The 18763-nt window shown below is 41.2% G+C and overlaps 1 protein-coding gene across 1 annotated transcript in view; it reads left to right on the plus strand.

Moving 5' to 3' along the window:
- The window catches only part of ATP8A2 (ATPase phospholipid transporting 8A2), a 758530-nt gene that overhangs the window by 25697 nt on the left and 714070 nt on the right, over positions 1-18763 (plus strand). Inside the window, exon 2 of the mRNA XM_088460283.1 lies at positions 13079-13226. Within this exon, the coding sequence (XP_088316409.1) occupies positions 13126-13226 (101 nt within the window). The 5' untranslated portion in view covers positions 13079-13125. The remainder of the gene's footprint in view (positions 1-13078; positions 13227-18763) is intronic.

Raw genomic sequence — 18763 nt, forward strand, 5'->3', positions numbered from 1 at the left:
TCCCTCTGTTTCTCATCCGTATATATTCTCTCTCCTCCCTCTGTATCTCATCCATATATATTCTCTCTCCTCCCTCTGTATCTCATCCATACAGTGTGGCGTTATGCAACGGTATCACATACCGGCACTTCCAGCACAACAATTTATTTATTATTTCAACGTGCAGGGACAGGGGGAGTGCCTGCGCCCGCTACTGTCAGTCAGTGACACACACCACACTGCTCACAGGCTGTCTCAGGAGGACAGCCCCTAAAGCCAGCCACACAAACATAACTGCGGAAGGTTTTAGGGGCTGTGCTCCTTTGACAGCCTGTGAGCATTCACTGTAAATGCTGGGCAGTGTGGCACTGCCCACCCAGCCGTGCCTGTCCCGTCGCCGTTGCCTGTCCCTTGCCCAGGGCCGTCTCTCATATGCGGTCCACGCTGCAGTGGCCGGTAACAGCTGCCACTCTCTGGCCCAACGCAGTGTAGCTGCCTGGACTGCTGGTCCCGGAGATAGTGTGGGGGGGACGGGTTTGAGCGGTGGAGATATGCACCGCGGGTCAGTAACAAACTTCACCGCCATGGGGATGTCAAATATGGTGCTGACCGCGAGCCAATCACAGCCTCGTGGAACAGCAGACAATCAGAAGAAGCCACTCCTGATTGGCTGCCAGTCCGTGAGGTGTGGTTGGATTGCGGCTGGCACAATATTTGACATGCAGACAGGGCTGACTGCACCTATCCCACCCGGGTCCCCGGCTCTCTCCAGGCCTTCAGAAGAAACGAGGAAGTCAGGTACTGCTCTGTGCCCCTCCACCTAGTGCAGATAGCCTTCCCTGCCCCACTTCCATCCAGCCTCTCTTGCCTTTGCCTCCCCTCTACTCCAGCCAGCTTCCCCTGCCCTGACTCCCCCTCCTCAGTCCAGCCAGCCTTTCCTGCCTCTGCCTCCCCCCTATTCAAGCCAGCCTTCCCAGCCCTGACCCCCCCCCAGTCCAACCTGCCACTTCCTACCACCCCCCCCAGTCCAGCCAACTTTCCCTGTTCCCTATTAAGGTCCAGTCTTCCATGCCACCACCCCAGTCCAGCCTGCCCTGTGCCCTCCCAGTCCAGCTTTCTGAGCCCTGTGCCCCCCATGTCCATCCTTCCCTGCACGCTGTACCCCCATTAAGGTCCGGGGGGGGACCACAATTTACCAGGCCCCACAATATCTGATGGCAGCCTTGGTAGCCGCAGCCAATAACAGCCACAACCCCCTGTCGGTGGCCAGCCGCCACCATCCCCAGACTCCCAGAGCGTGCATTGTGGCTGCTGGCTGATAACAGACGCCACCCCCCATGGGCCACCATAGCTTGCACTGCTGCCGCAGCCACCCCCCCATACGCAGCTCCACTCAGCTGTGTGATTGTTGCTCCTCCCCCTCAGTCCTGACTCCTGATAGAAGCAGCGGTAAGGTGGCACTTGCCACAGCCTAATAGTATTTCACAATGAACTTGTAAAAGAACATACTTTAGTATATTGCTTTACACTAGTAGAGTACACAGTAGGCCTGATTCAGCACAGATCACAGACAGCCGATTGTTGCGTACTGCGCATGCACAGTAGTGCACAACAGCAGCTATGTGATAATGCAGAGTGAGTGACAGGTAGTCAGCATTTGGGGGTGGTCGGAGAAACGCAGACGTGCCTATCCTTTTAAACATAATTGCTGCGACAGCATACACAGCTTGTGTACTCACTACATGCGACGAGGTTAGCAATTTCTGAGTAAGGTCAAACCTGCTGTAATTGTGCATGAGGGTCTGATGCTCCCGATGTATAGGCAGCACTGCAAGGTATTACGGATGTGAGATAGGGGTAGTGGGCGTCCCTATGCTGGCCGTTAGCATATTTTTGCAGCAGATATGCATGTGCAATCACATTAGCGATCCATAGTGAATCACGCCAAGTGCAGGTGCAAACGATGAGATGAAAAAATGGATGCATGACATGCCCTCGTTTTGAGTTGCCACACCCCTCATGACACAGCCACACCCCTCATTATGTGTTGCCACGCCCAATTTTATTGTGCGTCCCCATACCTCCACTTCAAATTTCCCAATTCGACCACTGCATCCATATATATTCTCTCCCCTCCCTCTGTATCTCATCCATATATATTCTCTCTCCGCCCTCTGTATCTCATTCATATATATTCTCTCTCCTCCCTCTCATTCATATATATTCTCTCTCCTCCCTCTGTATATCATCCATATATATTATCTCTCCTCCATATATAGTCAGGTACATAAATATTGGGACATTGACAGAATTTTCATATTTTAGCCTCTATTCACCACCACAATGGCTTTGAAATGAAACAAACAACATATGCTTTAACTGCAGACTTTCAGATTTAATTTGAGGGTAATTACATCCAAACTAGGTGAACGGTGTAGGAATTACAACGGTTTCTATATGTGCCTCCCACTTTTTAAGGGGCCAAAAGTAATGGGACAAACTAAACAATCCTAAATCTAACTTTCACTTTTTAATACTTTGTTGCAAATCCTTTGCAGGCAATTACAGCCTGAAGTCTGGAATGCATAGACATCACCAGACGCTGGGTTTCATCCCTGGTAATGCTCTGCCAGGCCTCTACTGCAAATGTCTTCAGTTCCTGCTTGTTCTTGGGGCATTTTCCCTTCAGTTTTGTCTTCATCAAGCGAAATGCATTCTCAATCGGATTCAGGTCAGGGGATTGATTTGGCCATTGTATAACATTCCACTTTTTAGCCTTAAAAAACTCTTTGGTTGCTTTTGCAGTATGCTTCGGGTCATTGTCCATCTGCACTGTGAAGCGCCGTCCAATGAGTTCTGAAGCATTTGACTCAATATGAGCATATAATATTGCCCGAAACACTTCAGAATTCATTCTGCTGCATTTGTCAGCAGTCACATCATCAATAAATACAAGGGAACCAGTTCCATTGGCAGCCATACATGCCCCTGCCATGACACTACCACCACCATGCTTCACTGATGAGGTGGTATGTTTTGGATCATGAGCAGTTCCTTTCCTTCTCCATACTCTTCTCTTCCCATCACTATGGTACAAGTTGATCTTTGTCTCATCTGTCCATAGGATGTTGTTCAAGAACTGTAATGGCTTTTTTAGATGTTGTTTGGCAAACTCTAATCTGGTCCTCCTGTTTTTGTGGCTCACCAATGGTTTGCGTCTTGTGGTGAACCCTCTATGTTCACTCTTGTGAAGTCTTCTCTTGATTGTTGACTTTGACACATATACACCTACCTCCTGGAGAGTGTTCTTGATTTGGCCAACTGTTGTGAAGGGGTTTTTCTTCACCAGGGAAATAATTCTTCTGTCATCCACCACAGTTGTTTTCCGTGGTCTTCCGGATCTTTTGGTGTTGCTGAGCTCTCCGGTGCGTTCTTTCTAAGAATGTTCCAAACAGTTGTTTTGGCCACATCTAATGTTTTTGCTCTCTCTCTGATGGGTTTGTTTTGATTTATCAGCCTAATGATGGCTTGCTTCACTGATAGTGACAGCTCTTTGGATCTCATATTGAGAGTCGACAGCAACTGATTCCAAATGCAAATGTCACACCTAGAATCAACTCCAGACCTTTTACCTGCTTAATTGATAATGAAATAACGAGGGAATAGCCCACACCTGTCCATGAAATAGCTTTTGAGTTGATAGTCCCATTACTTTTGGCCCCTTAAAAAGTGGGAGGCACATATAGAAACCGTTGTATTTCCTACACTGTTCACCTGATTTGGATGTAATTACCCTCAAATTAAATCTGAAAGTCTGCAGTTAAAGCACATCTTGTTTGTTTCATTTCAAAGTCATTGTGGTGGTGAATAGAGGCCAAAATATGAAAATTCTGTAAATGTCCCAATATTTATGCACCTGACTGTATATATTATCTCTCCTCCATATATATTATCTCTCGTCCCTCTGTATATCATCCATATACATTATCTCTCCTCCCTCTCATCCATATATATCTCTCCTCCCTCTGTATATCATCCATATATATTATCTCTCCTCCCTCTCATCCATATTATCTCTCCTCCATATATATTATCTCTCCTCCGTCTGTATATCATCCATATATATTATCTCTCCTCCCTCTGTATATCATCCATATATATTATCTATCCTCCCTCTCATCCATATATATTATCTCTCCTCCCTCTGTATATCATCCATATATATTATCTCTCCTCCCTCTCATCCATATATATTCTCTCTCCTCCCTCTGTATATCATCCATATATATTATCGCTCCTCCCTTTCAGCCATAAATATTATATCTCCTCCATATATATTATCTCCTGCCTCTGTATCTCATCCAAATATATTATCTGTCTTCCCTCTGCCTCACCCATATATATTATCTCTCCTCCCTCTCATCCATATATATTATCTCTCCTCCATATATATTCTCTATCCTCCCTCTGTATATCATCCATATATATTCTCTCTCCTCCCTCTGTATCTCATCCATATATATTATCTCTCCTCCATATATATTCTCTCTCCTCCCTCTGTATATCATCCATATATATTATCGCTCCTCCGTTTCAGCCATATATATTATATCTCCTCCATATATATTATCTCCTGCCTCTGTATCTCATCCAAATATCTTCTCTGTCTTCCCTCTGCCTCACCCATATATATTCTCTCTCCTCCCTCTCATCCATATATATTATCTCTCCTCCATATATATTCTCTATCCTCCCTCTGTATATCATCCATATATATTCTCTCTCCTCCCTCTGTATCTCATCCATATATATTATCTCTCCTCCATATATATTCTCTCTCCTACTGTATATCATCCATATAAATTATCTCTCCTCCCTTTCAGCCATATATATTTTATCTCCTCCATATATATTATCTCCTGCCTCTGTATCTCATCCAAATATCTTCTCTGTCTTCCCTCTGCCTCACCCATATATATTATCTCTCCTCCCTATATATTCTCTCTCCTCCCTCTCATCCATATATATTATCTCTCCTCCATATATATTCTCTATCCTCCCTCTGTATATCATCCATATATATTCTCTCTCCTCCCTCTGTATCTCATCCATATATATTATCTCTCCTCCATATATATTCTCTCTCCTCCCTCTCAGCCATATATATATCTCTCCTCCCTCTGTATGTCATCCATATATATTATCTCTCCTCCCTCTGTAGCTCATCCATATAAATTATCTCTCCTCCCTGTATCTCATCCATATGTAGTATCTCTCCTCCCTCTGTATATCATCCATATATATTATCTCCTCCCCCTCAGCCATATATATTATCTCTCCTCCATATATATTCTCTCTCCTCCCTCTCATCCATATATATTATCTCTCCTCCCTCTGTATATCATCCATATATATTATCTCTCCTCCCTCTGTATCTCATCCATATATAATATCTCTCCTCCCTCTGTATATCATCCATATATATTCTCTCTCGGGTGTGGGTATAAGCCGGAAACATAGTAACTGCATTGAAAAAGCCGGAAACCCATAGTAAATGTATTAGAAAAGCCGGAAATCATATTACATGTATTGAAATAGCCGGAAATCCATAGTAAATGTATTGAAAAAGCCGGAAATCATATTACATGTATTGAAAAAGCCTGAAATCTATAGTAAGTGTATTGGAAAAAGCCGAAAATCTATAGTAAGTGTATTAGTAAAGCCGGAAATCATATTACATGTATTGAAATAGCCGGAAATCCATAGTAAATGTATTGAAAAAGCCGGAAAGCTATAGTAAGTGTATTAGAAAAGCCGGAAATCATAGTAAATGTATTGAAAAAGCCGGAAATCCATAGTATGTGTATTAGAAAAGCCGGAAATCATAGTAAATGTATTGAAAAGGCGGAAATCTATAGTAAATGTATTAGAAAAGCCGGAAATCATATTACATGTATTGAAATAGCCAGAAATCCATAGTAAATGTATTGAAAAAGCCGGAAATCATATTACATGTATCAGAAAAGTGGGAAATCATATTACATGTATTGAAAAAGCCTGAAATCTATAGTAAGTGTTTTGGAAAAAGCCGGAAATCTATAGTAAGTGTATTAGTAAAGCCGGAAATCATATTACATGTATTGAAATAGCCGGAAATCCATATTAAATGTATTGAAAAAGCCGGAAAGCTATAGTAAGTGTATTAGAAAAGCCGGAAATCATAGTAAATGTATTGAAAAAGCCGGAAATCCATAGTAAGTGTATTAGAAAAGCCGGAAATCATAGTAAATGTATTGAAAAGGCGGAAATCTATAGTAAATGTATTAGAAAAGCCGGGTATCATGTTACATACATTGAAAAAGCCGGAAATCTATAGCAAGTGTATTGAAAAAGCCGGAAATCATAGTAAATGTATTGAAAAAGCCGGAAAATCAATAGTAAATGTATTCGAAAATCCGGAAATCATATTGCATGTATTGAAAAAGGCGTAAATCATTGTGAAGTGCATTAAAAAAGCTGGAAATTATAGTAAATGCATTGAAAAAAACGGCAATCATACATTTACTATGGATTTCCAGCTTTTCTAATACATTTACTATGGATTCCCTGCTTTTCTAATACATTTACTATGAATTTCCTGCTTTTCTAATACATTTACTATGGATTTCCGGCTTTTCTAATACATGTAATATGATTTCCGGCATTTATAATTAATTTACTATGGATTTCCAGCTTTTCTAATACATGTAATATGATTTCCGGATTTTCTAATACACTTACTATGGAGTTCCGGCTTTTTCAATGCATTTACTATGTTTCCGGCTTTTACCCTTTTCCTTCTCTCTCCTCCCTCTCAGCCATATATATCTCTCCTCCATATATATTCTCTCTCCTCCCTCCCTCTCATCAATATATATCTCTCACCCATATATATTCTCTCTCCTTCCTAGTCTATCTCATCCAAATATATTCTCTCTCCTCCCTCTGCATCTCCTCCATATATATTCTCTCTCCTCCCTCTGTATCTCATCCATATATATTCTCTCTCCTCCCTCTGTATCTCATCCATATATATTCTCTCTCCTCCCTATCTCATCCATATATATTCTCTCTCCTCCCTCTGTATCTCATCCATATATATTCTCTCTCCTCCCTCTGTATCTCATCCATATATATTCTCTCTCCTCCCTCTGCATCTCATCCATATATATTCTCTCTCCTCCCTCTGCATCTCATCCATATATATTCTCTCTCCTCCCCCTCAGCCATATATATTATCTCTCCTCCATATATATTCTCTCTCCTCCCTCTCATCCATATATATTATCTCTCCTCCCTCTGTATATCATCCATATATATTATCTCTCCTCCCTCTGTATCTCATCCATATATAATATCTCTCCTCCCTCTGTATATCATCCATATATATTCTCTCTCGGGTGTGGGTATAAGCCGGAAACATAGTAACTGCATTGAAAAAGCCGGAAACCCATAGTAAATGTATTAGAAAAGCCGGAAATCATATTACATGTATTGAAATTGCCGGAAATCCACAGTAAATGTATTGAAAAAGCCGGAAATCATATTACATGTATTAGAAAAGCGGGAAATCATATTACATGTATTGAAAAAGCCTGAAATCTATAGTAAGTGTATTGGAAAAAGCCGAAAATCTATAGTAAGTGTATTAGTAAAGCCGGAAATCATATTACATGTATTGAAATAGCCGGAAATCCTTAGTAAATGTATTGAAAAGGCCGGAAAGCTATAGTAAGTGTATTAGAAAAGCCGGAAATCATAGTAAATGTATTGAAAAAGCCGGAAATCCATAGTATGTGTATTAGAAAAGCCGGAAATCATAGTAAATGTATTGAAAAGGCGGAAATCTATAGTAAATGTATTAGAAAAGCCGGAAATCATATTACATGTATTGAAATAGCCAGAAATCCATAGTAAATGTATTGAAAAAGCCGGAAATCATATTACATGTATTAGAAAAGTGGGAAATCATATTACATGTATTGAAAAAGCCTGAAATCTATAGTAAGTGTTTTGGAAAAAGCCGGAAATCTATAGTAAGTGTATTAGTAAAGCCGGAAATCATATTACATGTATTGAAATAGCCGGAAATCCATATTAAATGTATTGAAAAAGCCGGAAAGCTATAGTAAGTGTATTAGAAAAGCCGGAAATCATAGTAAATGTATTGAAAAAGCCGGAAATCTATAGCAAGTGTATTGAAAAAGCCGTAAATCATAGTAAATGTATTGAAAAGGCGGAAATCTATAGTAAATGTATTCGAAAATCCGGAAATCATATTGCATGTATTGAAAAAGGCGTAAATCATTGTGAAGTGCATTAAAAAAGCTGGAAATTATAGTAAATGCATTGAAAAAAAACGGCAATCATACATTTACTATGGATTTCCAGCTTTTCTAATACATTTACTATGGATTCCCTGCTTTTCTAATACATTTACTATGAATTTCCTGCTTTTCTAATACATTTACTATGGATTTCCGGCTTTTCTAATACATGTAATATGATTTCCGGCATTTCTAATTAATTTACTATGGATTTCCAGCTTTTCTAATACATGTAATATGATTTCCGGCTTTTCTAATACACTTACTATGGAGTTACGGCTTTTTCAATGCATTTACTATGTTTCCGGCTTTTACCCTTTTCCTTCTCTCTCCTCCCTCTCAGCCATATATATCTCTCCTCCATATATATTCTCTCTCCTCCCTCCCTCTCATCAATATATATCTCTCACCCATATATATTCTCTCTCCTTCCTAGTCTATCTCATCCAAATATATTCTCTCTCCTCCCTCTGCATCTCCTCCATATATATTCTCTCTCCTCCCTCTGTATCTCATCCATATATATTCTCTCTCCTCCCTCTGTATCTCATCCATATATATTCTCTCTCCTCCCTATCTCATCCATATATATTCTCTCTCCTCCCTCTGTATCTCATCCATATATATTCTCTCTCCTCCCTCTGTATCTCATCCATATATATTCTCTCTCCTCCCTCTGCATCTCCTCCATATATATTCTCTCTCCTCCCTCTGTATCTCATCCATATATATACTCTCTCCTCCCTCTGTATCTCATCCATATATATTCTCTCTCCTCCCTATCTCATCCATATATATTCTCTCTCCTCCCTCTGTATCTCATCCATATATATTCTCTCTCCTCCCTCTGTATCTCATCCATATATATTCTCTCTCCTCCCTCTGCATCTCATCCATATATATTCTCTCTCCTCCCTCTGCATCTCATCCATATATATTCTCTCTCCTCCCCCTCAGCCATATATATTATCTCTCCTCCATATATATTCTCTCTCCTCCCTCTCATCCATATATATTATCTCTCCTCCCTCTGTATATCATCCATATATATTATCTCTCCTCCCTCTGTATCTCATCCATATATAATATCTCTCCTCCCTCTGTATATCATCCATATATATTCTCTCTCGGGTGTGGGTATAAGCCGGAAACATAGTAACTGCATTGAAAAAGCCGGAAACCCATAGTAAAAGTATTAGAAAAGCCGGAAATCATATTACATGTATTGAAATAGCCGGAAATCCATAGTAAATGTATTGAAAAAGCCGGAAATCATATTACATGTATTAGAAAAGCGGGAAATCATATTACATGTATTGAAAAAGCCTGAAATCTATAGTAAGTGTATTGGAAAAAGCCGAAAATCTATAGTAAGTGTATTAGAAAAGCCGGAAATCATAGTAAATGTATTGAAAAAGCCGGAAATCCATAGTATGTGTATTAGAAAAGCCGGAAATCATAGTAAATGTATTGAAAAGGCGGAAATCTATAGTAAATGTATTAGAAAAGCCGGAAATCATATTACATGTATTGAAATAGCCAGAAATCCATAGTAAATGTATTGAAAAAGCCGGAAATCATATTACATGTATTAGAAAAGTGGGAAATCATATTACATGTATTGAAAAAGCCTGAAATCTATAGTAAGTGTTTTGGAAAAAGCCGGAAATCTATAGTAAGTGTATTAGTAAAGCCGGAAATCATATTACATGTATTGAAATAGCCGGAAATCCATATTAAATGTATTGAAAAAGCCGGAAAGCTATAGTAAGTGTATTAGAAAAGCCGGAAATCATAGTAAATGTATTGAAAAGGCGGAAATCTATAGTAAATGTATTAGAAAAGCCGGGTATCATATTACATACATTGAAAAAGCCGGAAATCTATAGCAAGTGTATTGAAAAAGCCGGAAATCATAGTAAATGTATTGAAAAAGCCGGAAAATCAATAGTAAATGTATTCGAAAATCCGGAAATCATATTGCATGTATTGAAAAAGGCGTAAATCATTGTGAAGTGCATTAAAAAAGCTGGAGATTATAGTAAATGCATTGAAAAAACCGGCAATCATACATTTACTATGGATTTCCAGCTTTTCTAATACATTTACTATGGATTCCCTGCTTTTCTAATACATTTACTATGAATTTCCTGCTTTTCTAATACATTTACTATGGATTTCCGGCTTTTCTAATACATGTAATATGATTTCCGGCATTTCTAATTTACTATGGATTTCCAGCTTTTCTAATACATGTAATATGATTTCCGACTTTTCTAATACACTTACTATGGAGTTCCGGCTTTTTCAATGCATTTACTATGTTTCCGGCTTTTACCCTTTTCCTTCTCTCTCCTCCCTCTCAGCCATATATATCTCTCCTCCATATATATTCTCTCTCCTCCCTCCCTCTCATCAATATATATCTCTCACCCATATATATTCTCTCTCCTTCCTAGTCTATCTCATCCAAATATATTCTCTCTCCTCCCTCTGCATCTCCTCCATATATATTCTCTCTCCTCCCTCTGTATCTCATCCATATATATTCTCTCTCCTCCCTCTGTATCTCATCCATATATATTCTCTCTCCTCCCTATCTCATCCATATATATTCTCTCTCCTCCCTCTGTATCTCATCCATATATATTCTCTCTCCTCCCTCTGTATCTCATCCATATATATTCTCTCTCCTCCCTCTGCATCTCCTCCATATATATTCTCTCTCCTCCCTCTGTATCTCATCCATATATATTCTCTCTCCTCCCTCTGTATCTCATCCATATATATTCTCTCTCCTCCCTATCTCATCCATATATATTCTCTCTCCTCCCTCTGTATCTCATCCATATATATTCTCTCTCCTCCCTCTGTATCTCATCCATATATATCTCTCTCCTCCCTCTGCATCTCATCCATATATATTTTCTCTCCTCCCTCTGCATCTCATCCATATATATTCTCTCTCCTCCCCCTCAGCCATATATATTATCTCTCCTCCATATATATTCTCTCTCCTCCCTCTCATCCATATATATTCTCTCCTCCCTCTGTATCTCATCCATATATAATATCTCTCCTCCCTCTGTATGTCATCCATATATATTCTCTCTCGGGTGTGGGTATAAGCCGGAAACATAGTAACTGCATTGAAAAAGCCGGAAACCCATAGTAAATGTATTAGAAAAGCCGGAAATCATATTACATGTATTGAAATAGCCGGAAATCCATAGTAAATGTATTGAAAAAGCCGGAAATCATATTACATGTATTACAAAAGCGGGAAATCATATTACATGTATTGAAAAAGCCTGAAATCTATAGTAAGTGTATTGGAAAAAGCCGAAAATCTATAGTAAGTGTATTAGTAAAGCCGGAAATCATATTACATGTATTGAAATAGCCGGAAATCCATAGTAAATGTATTGAAAAAGCCGGAAAGCTATAGTAAGTGTATTAGAAAAGCCGGAAATCATAGTAAATGTATTGAAAAAGCCGGAAATCCATAGTATGTGTATTAGAAAAGCCGGAAATCATAGTAAATGTATTGAAAAGGCGGAAATCTATAGTAAATGTATTAGAAAAGCCGGAAATCATATTACATGTATTGAAATAGCCAGAAATCCATAGTAAATGTATTGAAAAAGCCGGAAATCATATTACATGTATTAGAAAAGTGGGAAATCATATTACATGTATTGAAAAAGCCTGAAATCTATAGTAAGTGTTTTGGAAAAAGCCGGAAATCTATAGTAAGTGTATTAGTAAAGCCGGAAATCATATTACATGTATTGAAATAGCCGGAAATCCATATTAAATGTATTGAAAAAGCCGGAAAGCTATAGTAAGTGTATTAGAAAAGCCGGAAATCATAGTAAATGTATTGAAAAAGCCGGAAATCCATAGTAAGTGTATTAGAACAGCCGGGTATCATATTACATACATTGAAAAAGCCGGAAATCTATAGCAAGTGTATTGAAAAAGTCGGAAATCATAGTAAATGTATTGAAAAAGCCGGAAAATCAATAGTAAATGTATTCGAAAATCCGGAAATCATATTGCATGTATTGAAAAAGGCGTAAATCATTGTGAAGTGCATTAAAAAAGCTGGAAATTATAGTAAATGCATTGAAAAAAACGGCAATCATACATTTACTATGGATTTCCAGCTTTTCTAATACATTTACTATGGATTCCCTGCTTTTCTAATACATTCACTATGGATTTCCAGCTTTTCTAATACACGTAATATGATTTCCGGCTTTTCTAATACACTTACTATGGAGTTCCGGCTTTTTCAATGCATTTACTATGTTTCCGGCTTTTACCCTTTTCCTTCTCTCTCCTCCCTCTCAGCCATATATATCTCTCCTCCATATATATTCTCTCTCCTCCCTCCCTCTCATCAATATATATCTCTCACCTATATATTCTCTCTCCTTCCTAGTCTATCTCATCCAAATATATTCTCTCTCCTCCCTCTGCATCTCCTCCATATATATTCTCTCTCCTCCCTCTCAGCCATATATATTATCTCGTCTCCCTCTGTCTTTCTCACGCATAGACAGTGTCTCAGTCTATCTCCTCCCTCTGGCTACACCTGACCGCTCCCGATGCCTCCCTCCCGGCCCCTCCTCTCCGGGTATCCCTGCTCTCCCCCCTCCTTCCCGTGCCCCGGCCATATATCAGGCCCCTGATCTCGGGCTAATCTCTGTCCTCCTCCTTCCCGGCAGGTCCGGGCTGCACCTCTCCGGGCTACAGGAAGGCAGCAGATGATGAGATGTCCGGAGCCACGTCCAGCGCTGAGCAGGTGGAGGCAGCCGCCCGCATCATTCTCATCAATCAGCCGCAATCTTGCAAATTCAGGGACAACTGGGTGAGGTGAGTGAGACAGACCTAACAGACCGCATCCTGTGCACTGCAGGCAGGCAGAGGAGCCGTCTGTTTCCCGCAGCAGACTGGGGCACCGCAGGGATTGCCTGTCCTAGGGGTCTGATGCTGCTGGTGCCTCCTATTCCTGATTACTAGTTCTGCACCGTAAGGCTGCAACACAGTGTCCTTACTACTAACTTCCTGCACGCACATGGCAGACTCCTGTCCGCTGGGTTATACACAACCAGAGTGACTCCTGGAACATGCAGAGACCTGCTTAGATTTGCAACAAAATCCTCTGACAGCCCAGCAAGAACTGTAGATATTGCAAATATGGATTGTATTGTATGTATGTATGTCTCATATATTCAGTCGCTGACATCAATGTTATCTTGTAATGCAGTGTATATAATAGTCTATGTACTGATGCAGTTGTTACATTGTCACACTGTGTGACATCAGGGTTTGGTGATCTGAGGTACATGGTCATTGATAACAGTGTGGGAGTTCTTTTTAGCTGTATTGGTGATTTTGGCATGTTTTGGTTGCGGCGTATAGAATGTGTTTGGCAGATAATCGACAAGGTGAAGTGTTTGCACTACAGGTATGGGTTAGATGTCATGTTTTATTCTCAGTGTTTTACCACCAGCTGTATATGAAATATGAGAGGGAAGAGCGAGTGTCATTTTTGCAAAGTAAAAACAATTATTAATACTACAGATGCACCAAGCCCTTATTTTAAGGTTCGATTAATACATTGGATTCTGCTGTATGCTATAACCAAATCTGATCCATCATTTTCAATCAAAATGAAAGCCGAATTAAGTTATTATTACTTTTAATAATATTTACTAAGCACCAGTATATTCCGTTGCCCTTTTACAATTCATAGTTGGGAACAAATCCATAATAGAACAAGATTGGGTAATAACATACAAAGAGGTACGAGGGCCCTGCTCGTAAGGTTACCATCTATAGGATATAAACCAGGAAATGTATTCGTACCTGGAAGTGACGTAAAGTGAGGGCGAAAGTGCGGTGCCATGCCCATATAGGCCACCAAAATAAGAAATGTGTCCACTTGGCATGCAGGGGCACGGTGGCTGGCTTCGCTTGTCACTGGTTTATATTCCCCCTCTATGTCCATGTGGATCGTAGGGAATGACGTTGTACAGTAACTGATGATGTCAGGGTACAAATGCTGAAGGGGATCTTTCCACTTCCATATAACCCATGTCCTCTGTCCCACAATCACTTTGCCACCAGAAGTCTGTTGATCCAATAATAACCTGTAGAACTTGGTGCACCCCTAGGTACAGTAACGATCAATACAATAATAGAACTCCATGTGTTTCTGGCTTTTCCAGAACAGTGCAGTTTGTTTGTTTTTATTTTATTTGTAAAATGTTCTCCACCTTCTCATTACTTTGAATTTATTGGCTTGTGCATTCCTTCCTGTAACCTCTTTTAAACACATTGCTTTATCTGTCTGCTTCCAGTGATTTTCAGCCATGTATAATTTACATCATCAGGCAGAGTTTACTTTTGTTGCTCTGGACAACTGTATCCAGAGAGCAGCTTTATGTGCTTTCCCATAGCAACAAATATAAACAACTGCCTGACGACCTAAAAAGACAAGTCTATCAATCGCCAGTGGGATACTGAACCTAAAGCCATGCATCTGCATAAGTAGTAACAATATTATTAGTCATCTGAATTTTCCAAATAAACTCATCTTTAAGGTGATTAAAGAGATAACATGATTAAAAAAGTGTGGTCATTTAAAATCCAATCTTCTGCAATGTTTCAGTAACTGACTCTTTTTGTTTGTGATGTTTGTTATGGAATAAGTGGTGTTCTAGTGCAGGCCTGGCCAACCTTTGGCTCTCCAGCTGTTGTGAAACTACAAGTCCCAGCATTCCCTAATAGCAAAACTGTGGCAAGGCATGCTGGGACTTGTAGTTTCACAGCAGCTGGAGAGCCACAGGTTGGCCAGGCCTGTTCTAGGGCCTTTGTGAGTGCTGCAGGTGTTTTGTCAGCACTGGATTTGATCAGATACATTTTTAAGGAGCATAGGGGGAGATGTACTAGTGATAAAGTACCAACCCATCAGCTTCTAAATGTCGGACACACTAGACATAGTCTAGTGTGTCCGACATCTTCAGGAAGGGGAGCTGGCATCGGCAAGTGCATACACACTTGCCGATGCCGGGAGCGAAGGGGTGGGCCATGCTGTATTCGCCTCATGGCCCTCACTAACGTCATCCCCCGTTGGACCTGCATGTAGGTCTGACTGAGGATGTTGCTGATGGTGCACATTAGCGCGCATCGTCCGAGACATATCGGGTACACACTAGATCACTAGATGATGTGCCCGATATGTTGCTCAGATCCGCCGGATCAGACGACATATATCATCTAGTGTGTGCCCAGCATAACTGTCCTTTTTCAAACACAGCCTGTAACATGGCAGTTAGGAGCTGATTGGTTGGTACTTTATCTCTGTCCACTTTATCACTCTCCAAGGCTTAGTACATCTCCCGCCCCTAGCTGGAAAGTGAGTTCATATAAACAGTTTTGATAATCCCAGTAATTTGACATGTCCTTTTGGTTAATGTAAACTAGGGGAATTCGCTCTGAATTATTGCAGAGGGACTTGATGACATGGAAATAAAGGACATTTGGGACTGCCTCAGAGTTGTACACTTTCCCGGTGTTTTCACAGTTGAGTGATTATTGGGCGTCCGCACATGCGTCTGAGCTGCTCTGCGCGTGTCAGGGTACATTACCGTGGTCGCAGGCAGCGAGTATTTATTTGCAGTGTGTATGACAGTTGGGGAGGTAATGTAACGCAAGGAATATGGTTCTGGCGTCTCAATCCCCACAGCTATTCTGCGGGCCATGGGCTTATTCAGGAATGACTGGCGACTATTGCTGCGTCTTTGTAAGCAAATGCTGCAACATTTTACACAGATGCTAAGATTTGCAGAGCAGCTGGTAGGCAGCTCAATACATCTCCCGGCGTCTGTGACATTTGCATATTCTCGTGTAGCGTCTGCAGACACATTGGCGGCAGTGGCATTAGGATTGCTGTCAGCTATACAAAACCAGACACTTACCATATATATGGGATCGGCGTCGAAATCCCGACGCCGACAGGCCGAACAGCGGAGATCCCGACTACCTAACCCTCCCCTCTCCCCCCCCCCCAACCCTCCTTTAGGGGTGCCTAACTCTAACTTCCCCCCTGGGGAGCCTAAACCTAACCCCCCCACCCTCCCCGCACCCTAAACCTAACCCTCCTGGGGGGGTGCCTAACCCTACTCCCCCTTCCCCTAGCCTAACCTTCCCGGGGGGGGGTGCCTGACCCCAAGTCCCCCCCGTCCCCCCCCGGGGTGCCCTAAACTGTGCAAGCCCACTGGTAGACCTTTGGTGGAGGTCCTTCAGCTGTTACATTGGCATTTCCTTCTGGTAGAGGAATCTGTTTATTATTCTGCAGCCATACAACAGATATTCTGCCGCTGTCTGTCACAGCAATAGAAAGTCTTCTGTCACTTCAGTTTAGCAAAGAAAGATTGCTGGGACAGCATTGTGATGCCCAGCTCCCCAGTACTGCTGGTTGGCATGGGATGTAGTTACCATCATGGCGCTCGGAATCCCTGCAACAGAATCCCGACCCCTTTAATAGGTGTTAGGGTTAGGGGCTGGGTTAGGTTCAGGGTTAGGGTTAGGCACTAAGTGGAGGATTAGGGTTAGGCTGCTGGGGGGGGAGGGTTAGGCAGTGGTTTAGGGGGGGGTTAGGTTTTAGTGTTTGGACACTTACTTATACTGCTTTTCCACCTAACTCCTGGGTCTGATCCAAGGTTTGGAACACAGTACTCAGGACTGCCCCCTTTTCTGCTGCAACGCCGATCTGGCTTATTCCACAGGTGCAGTGGAATACTTCTCCTGGTGCTTGGAGATGACATAATCTCCAAGCGCCGAGAAACCCTTAAGTCCCCATGCTGTAAACGGGACCTGGATCAGATGACCCGGGTTACCCATATACACTGCATGGTTGCACGGGTCGTTCTGAGTGACCCTGCAATCCAGCCCTTGCCCATTTTTCCATTTTTAGCAGGGTTAACCTGGGTTTTAGCTGTGGTGTATAAGGGATATTAATTGGGTCGGGATTCTGACTGTCGGGATGCTGCTGTCTGTATTCTGAGTCACCGGCGTCCCGACCGCCAGGATCCCGTACCCAACCCGTTAGCATGGGTGAGGCTATTCCATGTCCCTTCTGCACATGGGATACAAAGAATTGCATCTCCGGCAATGAGATAATAATTAGTTTGTTCTAATTAAACATTATTTGTAATGAGATTTAGAGTGTCTAATATGTAACATTTGGTTACTTTCAGTGTCCTAACAAGTTTCATTGTATGTTTATCTGGGGAGTAGGCGCTGATCAATCTTTCCTTTTTATATCTTAGGGTGGCAGTGACAATGAAATCAGCAGACCCATATGTAATGCATGTTAGATTACACCATGGGCATAATAGGGTGACAGATTAGAAAATATGAGTTTTGTCATACCTTTTAAACTCGGCCAATGTAATAGAGTCCAAGAACATGCAAATTCGCATGTTTTTCAGACTCAAAGGGGTATATTTACTAAAATGCGGGTTTTTAGAAATGGAGATGTTGCCCATAGCAACCAATCAGATTCTACTTAACATGTAACTAGCACCTTCTAGAAGATAATAGCTAGAATCTGATTGGTTGCTAGGGGCAACATCTCCACTTCGAAAAACTTGCACTTTAGTAAATATACCCCAAAAACTCTCATGATTTAAACTCTCATCCATTTTAAAAATACAACTCGACCAATGTAACAGTGTGAGAGTTTACTGCTAAACTCTCACCCTATTACATTTGGCCCCATGTATCTGCATTTATAAAACATATTCATTTCCTTTTGATCATTGAACTTTGAGTGTATACCACAGCTAGCTAACGTGTTTGTAAATTAAATCACCGGATTAAGAAAAGGCAAGTAGCAGAGCCGGATTTAGACCTCATGGGGCCCTAGGCAAGATACCAGTTTGAGGCCCCCCTCCCTCAAAAAATCCATAGCACTTTATTTGCATTCCTGATTCGTGCAAAGCGTTCCTACCCTAATCCTGACCCTAACTCAACCCTAAGCTCAAACCTGACCCTAACCATAACCTCTAACCCTAACACCCTGACCGCTAAACCCTACACCATCCCTAATACCCCAACTCAAACACCTAACCTGACCCTAATACCCTAACCCAAACTGATACACCAACCCTAATACCTTATCCCTAATGCCATAACCCAAACTAAACCTAATACCCTAAGGTTTTACTCCTCATTATCCATTGAATACATCACATAAGCCTGAGAAGTGCTAAGGATTAGAAGGTAGCTGCGAGGTGGCATCTGCAGTGGGGGTTGTGGTGTGGCCATGCCCCCAGTATTGTTTGTGACTGTGTTCAGCTGAGTACAATGATCGGGATGAGTCATCATCATTACACCACTCC

The sequence above is a fragment of the Taudactylus pleione genome, unplaced genomic scaffold (genome assembly GCF_031769625.1).
Source record: "Taudactylus pleione unplaced genomic scaffold, aTauple2 ptg000043l, whole genome shotgun sequence".
In the NCBI taxonomy this organism is placed as follows: Eukaryota; Metazoa; Chordata; class Amphibia; order Anura; family Myobatrachidae; genus Taudactylus; species Taudactylus pleione.